The 20,188-nt window shown below is 41.7% G+C and overlaps 1 protein-coding gene across 1 annotated transcript in view; it reads left to right on the top strand.

Moving 5' to 3' along the window:
- The window catches only part of ODAD2 (outer dynein arm docking complex subunit 2), a 158,348-nt gene that overhangs the window by 24,080 nt on the left and 114,080 nt on the right, over positions 1-20,188 (top strand). The window contains exons 11-16 of the mRNA XM_083580125.1: positions 8,123-8,269; positions 8,876-9,085; positions 9,908-10,144; positions 11,426-11,536; positions 12,819-12,973; positions 14,899-15,141. Coding sequence (XP_083436251.1) covers positions 8,123-8,269; positions 8,876-9,085; positions 9,908-10,144; positions 11,426-11,536; positions 12,819-12,973; positions 14,899-15,141 — 1,103 coding nt within the window. The remainder of the gene's footprint in view (positions 1-8,122; positions 8,270-8,875; positions 9,086-9,907; positions 10,145-11,425; positions 11,537-12,818; positions 12,974-14,898; positions 15,142-20,188) is intronic.

Raw genomic sequence — 20,188 nt, 5'->3', positions numbered from 1 at the left:
TTGGCCTGAAATGATGGACAATGAAAGCATTGTTCCCTTTGTAGTTAAATACTCTGTTCATATGGTTTGTGCCACAATTGTGCCACAATTGGCATCCATTCCTTGCACCACCTCTTAAAACCACAAGGGCTTTTAAGCAGAGCAGCTAAATAGAAATCTCATTTCGAGAGGCTATATGGATATGCTCCTGAATTCATGGTTCTGGGGCGGGGGGCGAAATGGGGAGGACTTATTATGGGCTTCCTAGAATTACCTGGTCAGCCATTATGTGAAACATGATGCTGGATTAGACTGATTTTTGGACCAATCCAACAAGGCTAAATGTACTCAGATGTTCTACGTTCAGAGGCTGAAATGGGTGTCCACCTGGCAACTGAAAATTCAGGGTTTTTTGCAGGGTGAGACGTTGCGGGTAGAATTGTCCTTAAATTGTTTTCTTATTCTTTATATCACTTTTTAAAAAACAAAACAAAATTCTTTAAACTGATCAAAACTAGGTAATATTCCAGATGCTATCATATGGCATGCAGGCCCATGTATGTTTGAATCAGATGCCACAGCCTGAGAGATTACATTTTTCAGACTTGCCCCGAGATCTCAGTCGTCTTCTTCAGTGAGTTTAAGACGTATGCTTGCTGAGCCAGTGAATTGTTTATTCCCTGAAAGCATTGTTCCCCTTGTAGTTAAATACTCTGTTCATATGGTTTAGTTTTCCCTTGGAAAATCCATTGGCTCCCTTGCAGCTAAATTGCCCAACTTTTTATTCAGGCTCAGCTGCTTGTTGTTTCCTTGACAGCCTGAAGAAGCAATGGTTCTTCCCAGATTAGTCTTGTTAAATTTCTTTCGCAGACACTGTTGCAGGCCCAGCCATGACCCCACACCCACTTGTGGCAGCTGCAACTCTTGCCAGATGCGGAGAGCAGTTCATCCTCAGCTTCCTCCCCTATTATCAGCCCCACTTTGAGAAGTGTGCAGTGCTTTCTCTGGCATTTGACATCAGACAGAAGCACCAGTTTCCAAAGTGATGTCCTTGCCATGTGCCCTCTGATTGGTCCATGGGAGCATCGTAGAAGCTTGGTGATGAAACAGTGAAAGTTGATCAGCATCTGTTGCTTTATCTCTGAATAATTTATATTAGGCCAGCAGAATTTTCACCTTCCATTGGTTTAATGATAGTGACAACTACAACCACCACAATTTTCTCTCTCCTAAATTAGGCTGCAGATATCATGAAAGCTTAGTGTGTGCTCAGAGTTCCTTGTTGCACCTTTCTGAGCCACTATTTTGTACCTGGCTCCACTTGGTGGACCTCAGGGTTTAAGTGAAAAACGGAGTAGACTTGCACAAACCTTCAGAGTCCCTAGGTAAAGGTAAAGGGACCCCTGACCATTAGGTCCAGTTGTGGCCGACTCTGGGGTTGTGGCGCTCATCTTGCTTTACTGGCCGAGGGAGCCGGCATACAGCTTCCGGGTCATGTGGCCAGCATGACTAAGCCGCTTCTGGCGAACCAGAGCACCGCACGGAAACGCTGTTTACCTTCCCGCCCGAGCAGTACCTATTTATCTACTCGCACTTTGACGTGCTTTTGAACTGCTAGGTTGGCAGGAGCTGGGACCGAGCAACAGGCGCTCACCCTGTTGCAGGGATTCAAACTGCCGACCTTCTGATCGGCAAGCCCTAGGCTCTGTGGTTTAACCCACAGCACCACCCGAGTCCCGACTTCAGAGTCCCTACCTTTCATTTAAAAGGCTTTTGTGCACTGCAGCACCAGCAGTGACACCAAATGCCCATGTGAGCTGGCAAAAAAAGCATACAAAAAAAGTACACTCTCATAACCTGCAAATGTCCCAGAAAAACTGAGACACCTCATCCCCCCCCCCCCACGAGAGCATGGTTGCCGTTTTGGTCGCTGTGATCTTGTGCAATTTTGCACCAAGATCTCGCCCTAAAAAGCAGTGCCCCGAAGCATACGTTTTTGTGTGCCATTAGACCATGGCCATGAGAAAAGCGGCTCTGTGATCTCGTGCGGGTCACGTGACTCACACAGGAGATGTGCATCCTGGTTTTGGGACTCAACGTGTTGGAGGGTATGCACTCTTCTATAGACTTTCAAAAAGTGCACTTAACAATATTGCTGTAAAACACTGAGCCAGTCTCGGCACCCACCCCTTTTCCCAATGCCCTGATTCTCATTGCTGAAACAAAAGGGAAAGCATATCATTTAATTTTCCTCCAAATTTGTTTCCTATACATGTTGACTGCATAAACCAGCTTATGGAGAGGTTTTAGATGCATGTGTGGAAGCCCCGGTGGTGGTGGTTCATCTCCTGCTGTGTGTCTGCGAGTTGAGCTTGGAGAAGGGGTTCAGTGATGCCTTGCACCTCCTGCTCCTTCTCTATTCCCAGTTTCCACCCACAGAAGGGACTTTTTAATCACTTAGGTGCCATCAGGCTGCAGTTAAAATGTGCAGTGTGCAATTTAGGCCTCAGAAATATGAACTTAAGATATCAGTGTTGCTATTTCTTACAGGTGCAAAATCCAGTATGTGTTTGCTAGCCGCTGGTGCTTACCGTATTTTTCACTCTATAAGACACACTTTTTCCCCTCCAAAAATTAAGGGGAAATGTGTGTGCGTCTTATGGAGCGAATGCAGGCTCCATGGCTTCAGCGATAGCAACACGAAGCCTCCGAAGCGCAGTGGGAGCGCTCCCGCCTCACTCCGGAGGCTTCAGGGATAGTTGCTTTCGCTGAAGCCTGGAGAGCAAGAGGGGTCGGTGTGAACCGATCCCTCTTGTTCTCCTGGCTTTGCTTCGCTGGAGAGTCTTCGCAGCTTTCCCTCTCTGTGCAGCGCCCCTTCAGCGAAGCGGGAGGAGAAATGGAAGGGGCTCCGTTTCTCCTGCCACTTCGCTGAAGGGGCGCTGCACAGAGAGGGAGAGAATTTTTTTTCTTGTTCTCCCCCACTAAAACAAGGTGCGTCCTATGGTCGGGTGCATCCTATAGAGCGAAAAATACGGTACATCACATAATGGTCAAGTTCCTCACCATATCAGAACAAAATGAACGATGAAGTGTCCCAATTTATTGCTGTTTGTGGAGTGTTTAGGAGGAACTCGCCACGCTCTAGAGCAGCCTTCCAGACGTTTTGGACTACGCATCACACGTTGATTGGGAGTGATGAGAGTTGTAGTGCGAAATGTCTGGAAGGCAGCAGTTTGGGCGAGACTGCTCTACAGTCTTCACTGGGAACCAGTGATATGAGTGACAGGCCCAGTGCCTCTGCCAGTCTGCTTCATCTTTCCCATTTCTGCCCTTCTCCTTTTGCCAAGTGCAAATCTTGGCTACTAGCAGCGAGAGACAAGCCACAGTCCAGATTATGTTTAGTCTCCCTCAGTGTACGTTGTGTACGCTTTGCAAGATGAAGAGGTCAGGGAGTCATGTAGCTGAGAGGTATAAGCAATGGCCCAGAACCACCCTTTGATTCCCATATGGAAAGAATGGTTCTTTCTGTGTCTTGTGATTATTATTTTTTATTCTGTTTTGTTAGCAGAAAACCTGGTAATAGTTTTAATCTGAATTTTACTGCATGCACTCCCTTGTTATTGAGACATACCAGGCCCGACGGTGTCAGTCCTTAATTAGCTCTTAAACAATAGTCATTTTCCACGCGCTACAGACATGTAATGTGAACATTATGGAATCTGTGATTTTTATCATGGTTATGATTTTCCACTGGCCCTGGTTATTTTAATCTGTATGTTTTATTCACTGCCAGGCTATAGCCCAAGAACTCCAGAGGATTCAGGAAATGGGGCAAGGAATTATTCCATAACTCAGTTATACTTGTCCATAACTCATCTCTAACAAGTTGCAGCTTGACCTGTGTTCTGTAAAATAGAATGAAAAGTTGGAGCAGAAAAATGAACATTTAGAAACACGCTTGTGTTTTTCTTTGAAACAAAAAACAAAAACCCTGTGCTAAGACCGTACTGGGATACTTACACCTTCATTCCAACAAGCAGTGCAACCACATAATACCTTAGGTTTTCATTTTGCAATGTTTCTCTCTCTCATATATATATATAGATATGCTTTTTTAGTTCTTTTTATGGTATGTTTGTAAATCACCTTCAGCCAATAAAAGGATATTTCTAAATAAATAGTAGTATTAGTAATACACCTGCTTAAGTAAAAGTTGTGCATAAACTAAATAACTTTTCAAATTAAAAAGCTGAACTTTGCATCACAGTTTCATTTAATTAGCAATATACTTTGCTGTGATGCCGTAAGCTTAGCCCTCATGGAACCTGAGATGTAATCAGAGCATAGACTTTTAAGAGTCAAACTTCCCAGCTCCTTCGTTAGTTAATTAAGATAACGGCTGCTAAATCTATACTGCTCGATTCACCTCTCCCCCCCCAAAAAAACCCCCAAGAACCTGACAATACTGCTCTAGATCGACATTTAAAGTCTTGTAAGCCAAGCTTTTAAAATTGTGCTTACAAACTTTAACATGTTTTAAAGCATGTTCAATAACAACGGTGCTTTGGAGGATATAATATTAATGGGTGCATATAGAGGAACATCTTTTTTTCTCTCTTGCATTTTCAAAAGGTGGCAGGTATAGTCAAGCAGATATGACAGCAGTCTGAAATATATTCCCGTATCCATCCATGTGTGCTGGAGTCCTTTTTATAATCTCTCTGTCAAAAGGTCTCCTTTGGTTGACAACAGAGCTCCTTTTGTCCCACAGAGTAGTTGAAATAGGAATATATGCAGGGAAATGAGACATTTGCTTCTCTTTTGGATGTGATCTGTGTAGAAGAGAATGCTCAGAATCGAATTCTACAAGAGCCATATGGACTCCAAGGAGCCTGTGGAGTTTGTGAACCAGACCCATTGTGCTAACCAAGTGAGAAATTTCTATAAGGAGTAACAGAGACATCTTTTCCATTATTTCCCCTTACTTTGGCTTACTCACAAGAAAAGTCATTAGGCAGACAAAGTTTCATATTTGTAATTGTTTTATATTAACTAATGTATGCGGTTTGGTATTCACCTCTCTACATTTTTTTGCATTGTGTAATACTGTAATTGTTATTGTTCCTTTAAACCACTGAGTTAAATGGGCTATTTCTTATATTTTCAGAAAGATGGCTTTCTTTATTTACAGCTGTCATTTGCCTTGATGCTGAAATTCAGCTGCCGCCCAGAGATTGGTTAGAAAACGTTTTCTCTGTGAGCATGGTACACATTCTTTTTAGAATTCACATTATATTTTCATTTAAATTTGTGGATATTTATGCTGAACCATCCTATAAGAAGGGCTAGACTTTCTGAAATGAAATCTGCCTTTAATTTAAAGCTTTAAAAGTGATTGTTGCAATGCCAGTAGAATTTATTTTGCATCCAACGTACTGTATCCGATTTCAATGGCTGTAACAACATGATGCAGCTTTTGTGTACACTTAATAGAAAACTAACCATTTCCATGTTTGTTAAGACTTGCCCTTGAAAGCGTTCTGTAAGAACTACTAGACAGAAAAAAATAATTGTTGTGGCAACCAGTAGTAATGGTTATGCTACAGAACTAATGTGTCAGAGCATATGAAAAATATTTTATTGTGGTTTTGCTTTAAAAAAATCTATATTAAACGGTGTAAGCAATCCTGAAAAGCAGAGGAAAAAAGATATTTTTTACTTGAGATTTATTGTGAGTGAATAAATACTTGCTTTAGCATTTTTGCAAAGAATGGAGTGACAGATCCACCACCCAATCGAATGCCAGGGCAAAAAGAGGGGGAGGTTTTTTGCTGCAGCAGCTCCAGGCTACGTCTCCTGAGAGCTCCTAGAATCATATCTTTCTTGGGATTGTTGGGGCTCCAAAGCACCCAATGTCACACTGAAACACCTCATTTCTGGGCTTTCTTTTGTTGGTACTCTCCACTAGCAGAGGCCAGCTTAGAGATGTCTGCATTATTTTACCTGCCACTCCACCGTCAAGATGGGGTGGGATTAAAATTGCATCCTTATTGAATCATCGTCACTCATCATCACTTTTAATTTGTATACAGTGGTACCTTAGGTTAAGTACTTAATTCGTTCTGGAGGTCCGTTCTTAACCTGAAACTGTTCTTAACCTGAAGCACCACTTTAGCTAATGGTGCCTCCTGCTGCCACCGTGCCGCCGGAGCACAAGTTCTGTTCTCATCCTGAAGCAAAGTTCTTAACCCGAGGTACTATTTCTGGGTTAGCGGAGTCTGTAACCTGAAGCGTATGTAACCCAAGGTACCACTGTACTGTCTTTCTATCTTACAATACCCAAGGCGGTTTACAAGCTGATAAAATGTGATAATAAAACATAACTTTAAAATAAGCAGCCTACATGAAATAAAGTAACATTCAACAATCATTAGAATAGTACAGAATAATATTAAGTATCAGCATATAAAAAATTAAACAGAAATCCGCTTTTAACAATTACAATAAATAATTTCTAAACTACAATCAGTAAAACAACGGCAAGCCACAGTGCATAAAATAATACAATACAAATTGAGAAGCAGAGACTGGAGGGTGGAGCAAGGCAGGTGGAAGGAGGCTACTGAATGCCATTGTTGTATGTCAGCCACGATATAATAGATAAATATATACCCAGTGCTAGGAAGAGTATAGTTCAGATTTAGATATACCTTTGATTGAACAGACTTGGAAATATTTATACTTCACTGGTGCTGTCCAAATAAAGGAATAAAGAAATAAAATGACAATCTTTTTGGTGCCAGTCTCGCAGAACTTTTAATTTCAAATGTTCTAATGCTTTTAGATTGGACAAATTGGTTTCTTCTTACTGGTTTCAGGCTGGTCTTCATTTAATTTTATGCTGATTTGTTTTTATGGTAGTTTTTGGTAAAATGTTTTGATCTTTATGTTGCTTTCATGGGGATTGTTATATGGTTTTGTAGGATAGTGTATGTATGATACTGACTTTTGTAAACCACCCAGAGGGCTTTCTTCAATGGGTGCTGTAGTAATAAAATAAATAATAAAAAGTAATCAGAAATAAATAAACAAATAGACTCTAACAAAAAGGATACAATATGGCTATTGTCCTGTTTCATTTTGTTTGTGTTTATTACTCTGTCCTCTTTCTAGCTATGCCTTTTCTGTGTCAGAATATTTTTTAGAATCATAGAGTCGGAAGGGACCCCGTGGGTCATCTAGTCCAGGCATAGGCAAACTTGGCCCTCCAGATGTTTTGGGACTACAACTCCCATCATCCCTGACCACTTGTCCTGTTAGGTAGGGATAATGGGAGTTGTAGTCCCAAAATATCTGGAGGGCCGAGTTTGCCTATGCCTGATCTAGTCCAACCAGTGTTATAAACTGAGATATGAAAACTAGAGCTAGATGGCACCTAGGTTGTTGGCGCAACAACGGAATGTCTAGGTGCGCTTTTTTATAACAAGAATGCAAAGCTTCAGCTAAAATATTACGTTCATTTTTCACATGGTCTAGTAGTCCTTCCCCTGCCCACCCCCCTAATATTCTTAAGAGGGTCTCTTCTCCAGTCTTAAGAGAGTAGCTGGAAGTGGGGAGGCAGAAAAAGGTCCTCCTTTCCTTCCATTCTGCAGTTTTAATCTGAAATCTTAGGTGCACTACTGCACCCACGGCTCAGAAAGTGTTTGCACTAATGACATTCCCTGTTGCAAAATGCACCTAGAATAATGGGAGTTTTGAACAGGGAGTCCAACCCCCTGCAGTCAGGAATCTCAACTAATAGCATCCATTAAGGTGGCCATTGAACCTCTGCTTAAAAACCTCCAAGGAAGGAGAGTCTACCACCTTCCGAGGGAGTTCATTCCACCATCGAACAGCTCTTGCCATCAAAATGTTCTTGCTCATGTTTAGTCAAAATCTCCTTTCTTGTAACTTGAATCCATTGGTTCGAGTCCTACTCTACAAGCTTGCGCCATCTTCCATGTGACGGCCCTTGAGATAGATGAAGATGGCTATCATATCGTCTCTCAATCTCCTCTTTTCCAGGCTAAACATATCCAACTCCCTCAACTGTATAGTACAAAGTTGTATTTAATTGTACATTTTAAATTTCTCTGTTTTGTAGGCTGGCAACCAGACAGCTACTGTAATTGCGCTGTGTTCAATGAGAGATTTCAACTTGTCTCAAGAAACTTGTCAGTTGGCAATCAGAGATGTTGGCGGCCTTGAAGTGCTGATTAATTTGCTTGATACCGAAGAAATCAAATGTAAGGTGAGTTAAATTGTCGTATTGAATTGTGCTTTATATGGATTCTAGAAGCTGTCATCCAGCAATTATATATTTACTTCCAGGACAGATACTTCCCAGTTAGCACTGGGTCTCCTACTCCTTAATGCAACTACAGCTTAGTATTGTCTATAATATAATACGAAAATAAAACAGCTCTGAACTTCAGAGCTGTTCTCAGTCTCCCTCAAAATGCTTTCTAGCGTTTATGAAGTTGCTCTGCTAAGGCACTTGTTTAGTGAGTGTTCATTCTGGTTTTGTTTGCAGCAAGGTTAGATGACATTGTGTCAAAGGAAGTGTTATCCCACACTTTCTAGTGCCTTTTTCCTGTTACTTTCCTTATCCTGAGTCAGAAGGCAGTTGCTGCTTAGCCCTGCTTTCCCCATCCATTCTGGGGACAATCTCATAAGAGAGCAGTCTCACAATGCCACATGATTTTACCTTCTTTGCATTCAACTGTCTACCCTCCCGCATCACGACATTCTACATCAAGATGTAGAACAGCCCGTACAGTATTTTAGCGTATGTTACTTGAATAATCAAACTCTATATCCACGTTAAATAATCTTGTGTAATTTCTTCTCTGATTAGATTGGCTCATTAAAAATCCTGAAGGAAATTAGCCAAAATCCACAAATCAGACGTACAATTGCTGATCTTGGAGGATTACAGATCATGGTTAAGATACTTGATTCTCTAGACCAAGATCTGAAATGTTTGGCAGCTGAAACCATAGCCAATGTGGCCAGATTCAAGAGGGCCCGAAGAACAGTCCGGCAGCATGGTGGAATCAAGAGACTAGTAAGTAGACCTGATAAACAACAATCAATCTTGGCATCACAGTTTTCATCTTCACTTTATCTTCTTTTGTTGTTTTGATAGCAGGTAGTCATTTCTGCAACATCATCTTTGCTTCAGTTGCTCCAACCCAGAAATCAATGTTGTGGTAGCTTCTATTCCTTTGCTCATGCCAATCCTTTCATTGGAAAGTTTATAGTATAACTTATAACCTGCCTTATTTAAAGAAAAAAAATACTCAAGGCAGTGTCTTCAGCAAACACTCTGAAACAACACACTAAAATTGTAATCACAGCATGATTTTAAAATTCAAAAATAAAAAACCCAATTTAAACTAACAGGAAAGGATGGTCAGAATTTATATAAGTTCAAATGTACCAATGAATGTCAAATGCCTTACAAGCTAAAGTTATCATTATTTGCACCACAAAGCTAAGATATGGACAAAGTTTCTTAGGGAAGGAATTCCAGAGGCTTGGACTAAACATTTTAAAGGCCATGTTGGCCACAGGCAGCCATGAAACACACCTCTCAGAAGATGCATGCAAAAAAGGCTTTGCCACAGAATCTCAGTAGGGATTCATGGTAGTGGAAGTATGGCAGTCTTCAGATGCTTTAATGTTTTAGACAACTCCTTGAATTGGGCCCAGAAGCTAACGTCAGTGTGAGAACAGGTGTAATCTCTTTCTTTCACTCACCTTCAGTACATCAGTTACAGGCAGATGCGTCTTATGCACAATGCTGCTCTCTGGTATGGGCACACTACAGTCGCCTTCATTGCTGACATTCACTAAAGACAATAAGCGATCTGTCTTTTTCTATCAGGTTGGGCTATTGGACTGCTCATCAATGGGATCGTCAAGTCTCACTCCACTCCAGGGAAAAGAGATTGAAGTGGCACGATGTGGAGCTTTGGCACTCTGGAGCTGTAGCAAAAGTTCCAGGAATAAAGAAGCAATACGTAAAGCCGGAGGCATCCCTCTGCTGGCTCAGTTACTGAAGTCCCCCCATTCAAATATGTTAATACCCGTAGTAGGAACTTTGCAAGAGTGTGCATCTGAGGTAAGCATCTGAGCTTTTCTGCAGGTGGAAATAGAGCAGAATCTAAGATCCAGCAAAAAGTGTACAAATGCTTTAAAACTGTGGTTTTTTAAAAAGCACTACGAATGATATGTAACAAATATCCCACCAAATATTGAATGAATTCAGTTAATAAAATAGCTCTTATCTCAGGTTCATTCAGTAATATTTTTTAACATCTTAATGAATAAAAATGTGACTCCATTGATGGCTACAATTAAACATTACACAATACAAAATGAAAATAGCATCTTCTGCCAATAGTCAAAGGGACACCTTATCTTATATCCTATACTGAGTTGGACATTTGGTCCACCTAGCTCAGTAGTATCTACATTAATGACAGCACGTCTCTGGGATTTCAGACAAGACTCTTCTAGCTTTACCTAGAGACTGAGCATTGGACCTTTGGCATGTAAAACATGTGCTCCAACACTGACCTATGGCAAAAGCTCAAATTACAATGAAAAAAACCCTTATACACTTTTGAGTATGCCTGCATTTTTTATATTTAGCAACAGGCTGTATAACCATGCAAAAGTCCCCTGTTACCTGTTGCTAGATCAAGCACTCTTAACACACCAGCTTCTAGATCCATCTTCCCTACTAAGAAGCACCATTCCGGTGCTGAACAGGTAGATTGATGTTACTTGCTTGCAGTGACAGAATAATTCATCTGCAACAAAAGTTAAGTACTTTTCTAACTGGTTTAAATGGGAGTGCTAAACAGCATAATGAAATGTATCCCATTGACCGTCATAAAATGACTTGACTTGAGTGAGACTTAAAAGTACTTAATCTTGGAAGCATGTCCAAGGTATGAAATACTGTACTGAAGTAGTTTCTTATAGTTTTCATCTTAATTATTTGTTTTCTTCTACGACAAATGTTAAGATCAAACAAGGAGAAAACAGTGTTTAACATTTTTATCTAGAGAAGCATAACCTAGAATTATAATATCACAGGACAAATTATCTTCTGGTTATGAAGCTTAGGATCTTTGCTATAGAACTATGTGGTGGATTGTTCTAATCGGAGTCTCAGGACCACTTAGTATCTTAGTATATTTATGCCCATGGTGTGTGCTGCCATACTTGAAGCAACAATTTTATTGTAAACAAGCTAGAGAGCGTTCCTTGTAAAGGTTCTGCATAAATATGGTTTGGGTCATCAAGGTTCTACTATCGTGTTTTGCATTTTGAATAATAGCAATTTATCTGTTAATACATCTCTTAACTTAATACATAAAACTTGCCTTTGTAGCCAAGCTACAGGCTCGCAATTAAAAATGAGAAGATGATAGAGAATCTTGTGAAAAATCTGAACAGTGACAATGAAGAACTTCAAATGCATTGTGCCAGTGCTATTTTTAAGGTAAGGGATTCTTCCAGGCCAGTTGAGGTTTCCTGCATATTATTTCATCTAGTAATATTGCACAGGTTGGGCAATATTGGAAAGCGAGTTGTATCCTCCTACCCTACCAAGAGGACTGAAAAACTCCATAGTTAACTTGAGTTTATAAGTATGATTGTGGTGAAGTAGGCAGACGAGTACTTCAACTAGAGCAAAAAGTTCCGTAAGGAATAGGAAGCAACCCAGTTCGCGACATGTCCATGCCTTGCTTTGTAAGATCCTGCCAACTGTATTGGATGCCCTAGTCAAAATGGCTACAAAGCATATAAAATAAGTACAGCCTTGCAATTTCAACGGTACAGCTAGGAAGGTTACAAAGTCATCCAACCCCCCTTTGTGCCGGGCTGGGGCAGGGTTGGCTGGTGTGGAGCTTCCCTTTCTGTCTACCTGACGTGCAGGCTGGCGGAGGTACCCAAACATGTCAAACATGCCGGTAGAAGTGCTGAAATGGGACTTTTTGGCAGGAGAGAGGGGCAGGACTGAGCTGTTGGTTGTTGTGGTAGCCCTGTTGCTGTCACATGACGCCATCGGGTTCTAGTCAGCCCCAGCTGCTGCACCAGTTCCAGACGGGCGCAACAACCAGCCAGCCTCCCATCCTGTCCTCTGCGTGCAGCAGGATTGGGACTGCTGTAGTGGTTCCACTGCTATGTAAAAACCCTCTGGCGCAGCCTGTCTCAATCTGTGGACCCCCAGATGTTGTTGAACTACAACTCCCATCACCCCTAGCTAGCATGGGAGTTGTAGTCCAACAGCATCTGGGAACCCACAGGTTGAGAACCGTTGCTCTCTAGGGTGTGTGTGTGTGTGTGTGTGTGTGTGTGTGTGTGTGTGTTGTTCCCTAATCTGGGACCCTGACGTTTAATGTGTTCAACCTGATTGAAGATCCTGAAATCCTGCTCCATAAAGTGTCTGCTTCGAAGGGGATTCCTCGTTGACTTTGTTATCGGAGACAGATCCATCATGGATGCAGGAGCCACCTTTAACAATGAAGTTAGTGGAGAAGTCTTCTGGCACAGGAGCAGCATATTTACACTAGATTGCAAATGAAGCTTTTGACTGGAAAAGGCTTTTGATTACATACTAGAGACAAGGCTAAATGGGCCCAAGTTCCATTTAACTTATTATGACTTCAGCACGCAGCATTGCTCTGGATTGCTCTCATTACTTTCATTGTGTAAGCTTGTTTTATAGGCCTCAGCTATGTATGCTCATACTTTTTCTGGCTTTTTTCCCTTTTACATAGTGTGCTGAAGACCAGGAAACACGTGAGCTCGTTAGGCAGCATGGAGGCCTAAAACCTCTTGCTACATTGCTTGGTAATTCTGGAAACAAAGAACTTCTGGCAGCAGTGACCGGAGCAATCTGGAAATGTGCAATCAGCAAAGAAAATGTGACAAAGTATGGATAACATTTTCACCTTGTCAGCTATATGTATTTAGCATCTTTTCATGTAGAGACAAAGCAAACATCCAAGGAAGAGAGATTTAACAGCTCTACGCATGATTAAAAGTCACCTTTTAGATGTTGCAAATGGGCATTCGTGTTCAGAGGTGTACCCTATCTTGCGCCCTTGGCAAGAAGCTGTATTGGCACCCCCCCAAAAAAAAACCCTTTCACCCTTGGCACGGTGAAATATACTCAGAGTCGAGAGTGGATTTCATGCTCTTTATTCAGCTCATAGTGGTGAGGAGGAATGAAAGTCCCCCCAAAGTATCTGCTTTATATACATTATTTACACAATGGGCTGCACGTGATTGGCTAATTCTGGAATTCTCCTGTAGGCCAATCAGGTTGTGGATTCACTTCTATCTGGAGCTGGATTGGGTGGCTCCTGCAGACCAATCATACCGCTGCATTGTTCTAGGACCAATCAGACTGCTGCATTTTGGATCCTATTCAACTCAGTACATAACACAAGGTGTATCAGCACCTCCAAAGCTGGGAGAGACCATAGACAAGAAACTCAAAAAGATTGCTTTTCGTTGCCTTTCATGCTCTGCCAGTGACTTCCTCTGCTCTGCTCCACTGCCCCACCTCCGCTTCCGTTGGTCTGCCTGCCTGCCTGCCTGCCTTTCTGCTTGCTGCTTTTCCTTCTGTCTCCTTCCTCCATCCCTTCCTTTATCCCCCCCCCCCGCCACTCTTGCCCACTCTCTCTGCCTTTCTTCCCTCCGAACCCCTCTGCACGCTCCACTCACCACCAGCCAACTAGGGAGGGTTCTTTCAGTGACCAAATGCTTCCACCAAGGTGCCCAGGGGAGCCTGCATGCCTTGCCTGGCTGCCCAGAGCAGCAGAGGAGCTATCCTATTATGTTAAGAGGTGCTGCTAGCTCTCATGAATATAGACATGTATTTTAAAGAATTGTGACAGTGATTTTTGTATTTTATTTAAGGATATTTTTAGCATCCTCTTTTGGTCCCATGGCAGGGTACAAGAGCAAGTAAAAAAAAAAGCCAACCCATTTTGAAAACTGTCATCCTAAAGAGGCCACACATGGAACCACCCAGCCACTCATTACTATTTATTAAATTTGTATATTGCCCTATACCCACAGGTCCTTAATTGCAGCAGCGCACTACTAATACTGGCCAAAATGACAGTTGCCAGTTCGAGAGAGAGAGAGAGGTTTCCATATTTGTAGTGCCACCATACAACATACCCTATCCCATGTACCTCCTCCGGAGATGGGAGAACCTTTTCCTATATCTGTATTATATATAATTCAGCTTCAAATCTCTTTAAGAACTATTTAAAGGATTGTGAGAACTGTAAAAAAGGCTAAGGAATTTCTACTGGAGTTTTCAACACCTTCATCAAACTCAACAGTTCCCTGTGGTTTTGAAGTTAACAATTACAGCTAAACTGATTTCGAATTACCGTATTGGCCTGAATATAAGCCTCACTTTTCCCCCCAAATTCCGACTGTGAAAAGTTAAAGTGCGGCTTAAATTCATGACCTTACAAAAATAGGCTTTTATGATCTCGCTGGTGAAACAGACATACGGTAAAGCAGAACAGGTGTTAGTTCCTGCGGAATTTTAAGGGAGCGGCTTATATTCGGGTATTGTCTTTTTTCTCCCCCCCCCCCCGATTTTTAAAGGTGCGGCTTATATTCAGACCAATACGGTACTTTAAACGTGTAGTGCAGATATGCCCTTAAAGCCTAATACATGCACCACGTAAAAAGCCAATGCTTTTTAAAGAGTTCCTGAAATATTGTGTCCAATTTGTGATTTCGGAAGGATTAGCTCCATAAATGTTTTCAGGATAATATTGTCCTGGTGAAGTTAACTCTGATATTTTATTTTACTTTATTTTGTTTTAGATTCCGGGAGTACAAAGCTATAGAAACTTTGGTTGGCCTACTAACAGATCAGCCAGAAGAAGTCCTTGTGAATGTTGTTGGAGCGCTAGGTGAATGTTGCCAAGAACAAGCAAATCGGAGCATTATCCGCAGATGTGGTGGAATCCCGTCCCTTGTCGCTTTACTCACTGGAACCAATCAGGCTCTCCTCGTAAATGTCAACAAAGCAGTGGGATCCTGTGCAACAGAACCTGAAAATATGATGTAAGTAGTAGTAGTAGTAGTGGTAGTAGTAGTGGTAGTAGTAGTAGTGGTAGTTATAGTGGTTGTTGTTGTTGCTGTTCATTAAATTTATATACCACCATTCATCTGAAGATCTCAGGGCGGTTCCCAAGATAAGAACACAAAAGCACAAAATAAAAGCACAAAAACAAATGGTTAAAACAAAAACAAAATGAAGCAATAACTCCCCTCATCCACAAACACATCTAAAAGACTGTAGAATATTAATCATCCAAAGGCCTGGTTGAAGAGGATCTTTTTGCCTGGAGACTAAAGATGTATAATGAAGGCACCAAACAAGAAAAAGTTCCTCATTTTTTTTTTTTATAAACAAAATGTTATGCATACATTGGAACAGAGGCACCGAGTTGTGTCCAACATTGGGCAGGGGGCATGTGTGTGTTTGTGTGATATGTCACGTGCATCACAACATCATGCGACTGTCACAGATGCTATGCAGCATCTCCCAAGGCGGCTGAGCACAGCAGACAAAAAGGGAGGAGGGGCGGGCAAGGAAGGACTCAGCCTCTTCTGCCCCCTCAAGATTGGAGGGGCTCAGCCCCATCCCAGCAGACTTAGGGGGGCTGAAGATGCCTCAGCCCTATAGAGCTGGCATCTATGCAATGGAATATCCTGGTTTATCATATTTATTACAGAAATAAAATAATTGGCTGTGAATGAGGCTCCAGTTGTTCAACAATATACCGTATTTTTCGCCCTATAGGACGCACCGTCCCATAAGGCGCACCTAGTTTTTTTGGGGGGAAATAAAGGGGGAAAAATTATTTTCCCCCCCCAGGCGTGGGGCTGGGGCGGGGGAGGCCCAAGCTTCCCCCGACCTCAGCCCCCAAACAGGCAGCTCTCTGCAAGCCGTGGGAGCCGAGCGCTGGCTCCCGCTGCTTGCGGAGAGGTCCGCGAAGCCTGGACGCGCTGATCTCAGCGCGCGCAGGCTTCGGCATCCAGGCAACTCTCCGCAAGCAGCGGGAGTGCTCCCGCTGCTTGCGGAGAGGTCCGTGAAGCCTGGACGCGCAGATCTCAGCGCGCGCAGGCTTCAGCATCCAGGCAACTCTCCGCAAGCAGCGGGAGTGCTCCCGCTGCTTGCGGAGAGGTCCGCGAAGCCTGGACGCGCTGATCTCAGCACGCGCAGGCTTCGGCATCCAGGCAACTCTCCGCAAGCAGCGGGAGCGCTCCCGCTGCTTGCGGAGAGGTCCGCGAAGCCTGGAGAGCGAGAGGGGTCGGTGTGCACCGACCCCTCTCGCTCTCCAGGCTTCAGTGAAAGCCTGCATTCACCCCATAGGACGCACACACATTTCCCCTTCATTTTTGGAGGGGAAAAAGTGTGTCCTATAGGGCGAAAAATACGGTAGATTCTTTTTTTGTGAAGTCAGTGAAATGTCAGTGAAGACATGAAATATACTTACAAATACTACAAGCATAGAATATGTAATATAGTATTTGTAATATTTGGCCCAAATCCAAACAACTTCTTTAGCTTAACCCAGTGTAATAAAAAAAATGTTGTTTAAATGGAACTCCTAGATGTCATATTACAAACTGCTTTGTAAACTCCCAGTGGAAGAAAGGAGACAACAGCTGTTCAGAGCTGTGACCCACATTTGATGAATCTTTGGGTCTTTGGCCCCTGTGTCCAAACATGCAGTAATGTAACATGGAAGCCAGATTATGTAGAGAGGGACTCTTTTATTGGGAAAGTAATTTTTTCTGAGCTTCAATAGTCCACTTTGTAAATCAGAAGAATTCACTTGCATTCTAATAGTATTTTATATATACATACACCCACATTGTACGAAGATATGTAGGAGAACTAAAGAATAATAGTACCTTCCAAGGTTTGGAAAATTGAAGCCCAATAAGCCTACAAAGCTACCTTATAGTGACTCAGACCACTGGTCCATTTAGTGTAGTACAGTCTTCTTCAGTAAGCAGCAGTCCATTTCACCTGAAGATGCCAGAATTTACTGCCTCCAGGCCCTATGCTCTACCACCAAGCTGTGGCCTCTGCCCAGGTAATATCTGAATCCTAGCCACCTAAAACTGGACTATAAATTTATGTTTAGAGGTGCTTTTGGGTGAAGCATGTTTGCCAACTTTTCTGCACATCTAGGCTTGAAAAAATAATTTGCATACTTGGAGCTCTAAGAGTGCTTTCCTGAAGTGCTATTTAAACTGAATATTTCAGTAGCTGTACATGGAAACTAAACAAATACCAAACTAATTTTTCTTCCCCCACCCCCCTGCATTGCACACTATGATCGTGAACTGAAGAGGGCTGGTATTTTATAAAGAGAACTGTTGATATTTGACTTGCATAATGTAAAGCTTGTACAGTTTGAGGCTCCAGCATTAAAATTTCATGAGAAATGTTCCAGTAAAATGTTCAGGTCGGCCTTTGCTTTTACTCTATATGAGGAAAGTCACAGTTCTCTGCTTATATATCAACACGGTTGCAAGGAGATAGCTATCTTCTGCTCCTCCTGTTCTGTTTTGCCTAAATCACTTGATATTCACGGAGCGGTGCAGTGATTCTGATTGCCTGAAAGGGGCATTTGTTTCCATGCTTTGGCTGTCACCCAGTGGCAAGATAGTGCAGAAGTGTAAACATGCCATATGTACATGAACAGGGCTAGTCAAGTGGTAGAAAGGGGTGCATAGATTGAATCACTTGCACATCGTGTCTCACAAAGAATTGCAGATGATCGTAGATGATTATTTTTTTAATTAACCTAATAGAGGCAATGCCATAAATCAGCAAATAAATCCAAACAACCAATCGGCAGAAGCAAAACCCCAGGACTGCTCTGCTGCTCAGAGCCTATTGCTCTTCTGACCAGTACGGAGAAGCTTCATGCTGAAATGCAGTCAACAAAAGAAACCAAATCAACCTAAATTGATGCCTAAAATTGTGGTCTTTCAAAGCTCGACCTGTTTAAGAGAGAGGAAATCTACTGATAGTTTAGGCAAAAATAAAACTTGGGCCATTTTCCTCTAACTGAATTATGGTTCTGATCTCTCTTCTTTTCACTACAGGAAGCATTCACTGTATTAGCTTGCAGTCCTGAGCCAGAATTTGCTCTTTTCAATAAAATGCAGGTGCTATGTATTAGAAGATTTGATTTATGATCGAGAAAATGAATTTCTTCTGATTCTATCCCTTTTTTCAGTGCCTTAAAAGGTGTCCCATTTTTAACGTAAACAGGAAGAAAAGCTGCTCAGCCCCAGTATTAACTATGATGCATTAGAAAACGTTAAGGATTTTCAAAAGGTGTTAACATGAGCACTAATGTTTATCTAGTTATCTTCAGATGTCTTATTTGTAGATACTGGTAACTATAAAACTGAGGGCAATAAAGTCATGTTTCACATTTCAAATTTCAAATTAAATGGTTGTGCCTCCAAACCTTGCTGTATATTCCCTCCCCAATAACACACAAGTGGAAAGGGGGAATTAATAAGAAAAAGCAGAGCAGACAAGATAAGGAAGATAAAACAGGCTCAGTGAACAGGCAGTCTGCAGCATTCTGTAAGGCTTTACCCAGTTTTTGGAATGCAGCAAACTGGAGTGGAGTAAATTTTCTCTTGTGTCAGTTGACTCAATCATGTGTTTTCAGTATAGTAACAGCCTGTGTCCTCTGATGCCCAAAGTTTCAGGGCAAACAGCAAAGGTGAAGTGTGTCACACAGATCACTCCGATTTTACTAAATCATGCTATATAGGCCATCCACAGGGCAATGAAACTAGTTCTGTCATAAATAGTTCTTTGTAGATTAATTTGAATCTGTTCTTGGAAAATTGTTTCCAACTGTAGTTGTGTTGGTGATGTTAGTGATCCTGTACAGTCGCCTTTAATTCTATCGTCCATTTACATTTTTTGTTAGGTTTTGTATTGCCTTTTATTCAACATCAAACCTAACTATTGGTGTTAGGATTTTGAATCTTATGCACTAAAATGAAAGACCTTTTCTAACCAGCTTGAGCCCCTGATTTACCATACTATTTATCAAAGCCGTTTGTAACCATTTTTTTGTTTTGTTTTATGTTTAAAAGAGTTGCATTGTGGTTTTCAAAAAGATGAGATTGTGCTTTGTAAGACTTGGAACCTGTAATCTTACCAAGGAGCACTATATACCATATATATATATATATATATATATATATATATATATATAGTCAGTATAACACTGTTTACATTTGTGTATGTGGTCTCAGTTGGCAGGAGATGCAGTCAGACTTCTCAAGAGCCCTGGCATAGAATGGCGTAAGAAAGAAGAATGATAGATATAAGAAACAGATGTTGAGGGTGTGTGCATGTGTCTTTGAGTAAGTCTGGGGCTTGTTTATCCTGGAAATATTCAATATCAAATTATTAGAGCACAGAAATGGCTTGCTGTAGAATAAGATTGTTAACATGTAGAAAGAGAGACTTCATTTAGAACTGCTCTCTTGGCAGTAAAACTGATTTAACCCTGGCAATTCAGGAGATCTTCAAATGGCTTTTTGGTTAAACAAGCAACTGCCCAAACAATAATCAAGGTCTAGCCAATATGTTCCAATATAAATTACACAAGTAATCAATTCTGCTGTGTAGCCAAGATTGGCTTATGTACAGCAGTATTTTAAGAAACCATTAGACGTGCTGTGTTGAATCATATCCTGTCAGGGGCGTTTGGATGAGCCTCAGCCACAGCTAGTCTGCAAAACACAGCAGAAGGCAAAGTCAAATGGAATAATGTCCCCAGGACCTCTAGGTAAACATGTGGTGCCGGAAGACTCCTGAGGAGAATTGTGATCGGAATAGATCCAGCTCTTAAGAAGTACAAATGGCAGGTAAGGAGGTCAGATGATTCAGATTGACAAATAGATCAGAAGCAGACAAACAGCTTGAACAGGTTTCCAGGAAGCAGGCAGGCAGGTAGAGAAACTCCCCCCCCCCCCATAAAAATCACCCCATCCCTATTAAATATATTACATCAAATATTTGTTTGTTCAAGATGTTAAATCCTGCCTAACC

Source organism: Podarcis filfolensis (assembly GCF_964270895.1).
Source record: "Podarcis filfolensis genome assembly, chromosome: 12".
NCBI classification, from domain to species: Eukaryota; Metazoa; Chordata; class Lepidosauria; order Squamata; family Lacertidae; genus Podarcis; species Podarcis filfolensis.
The sequence above is the reverse complement of the archived record's forward strand: the minus strand, read 5'-3'. Positions and strand labels throughout refer to the sequence as shown.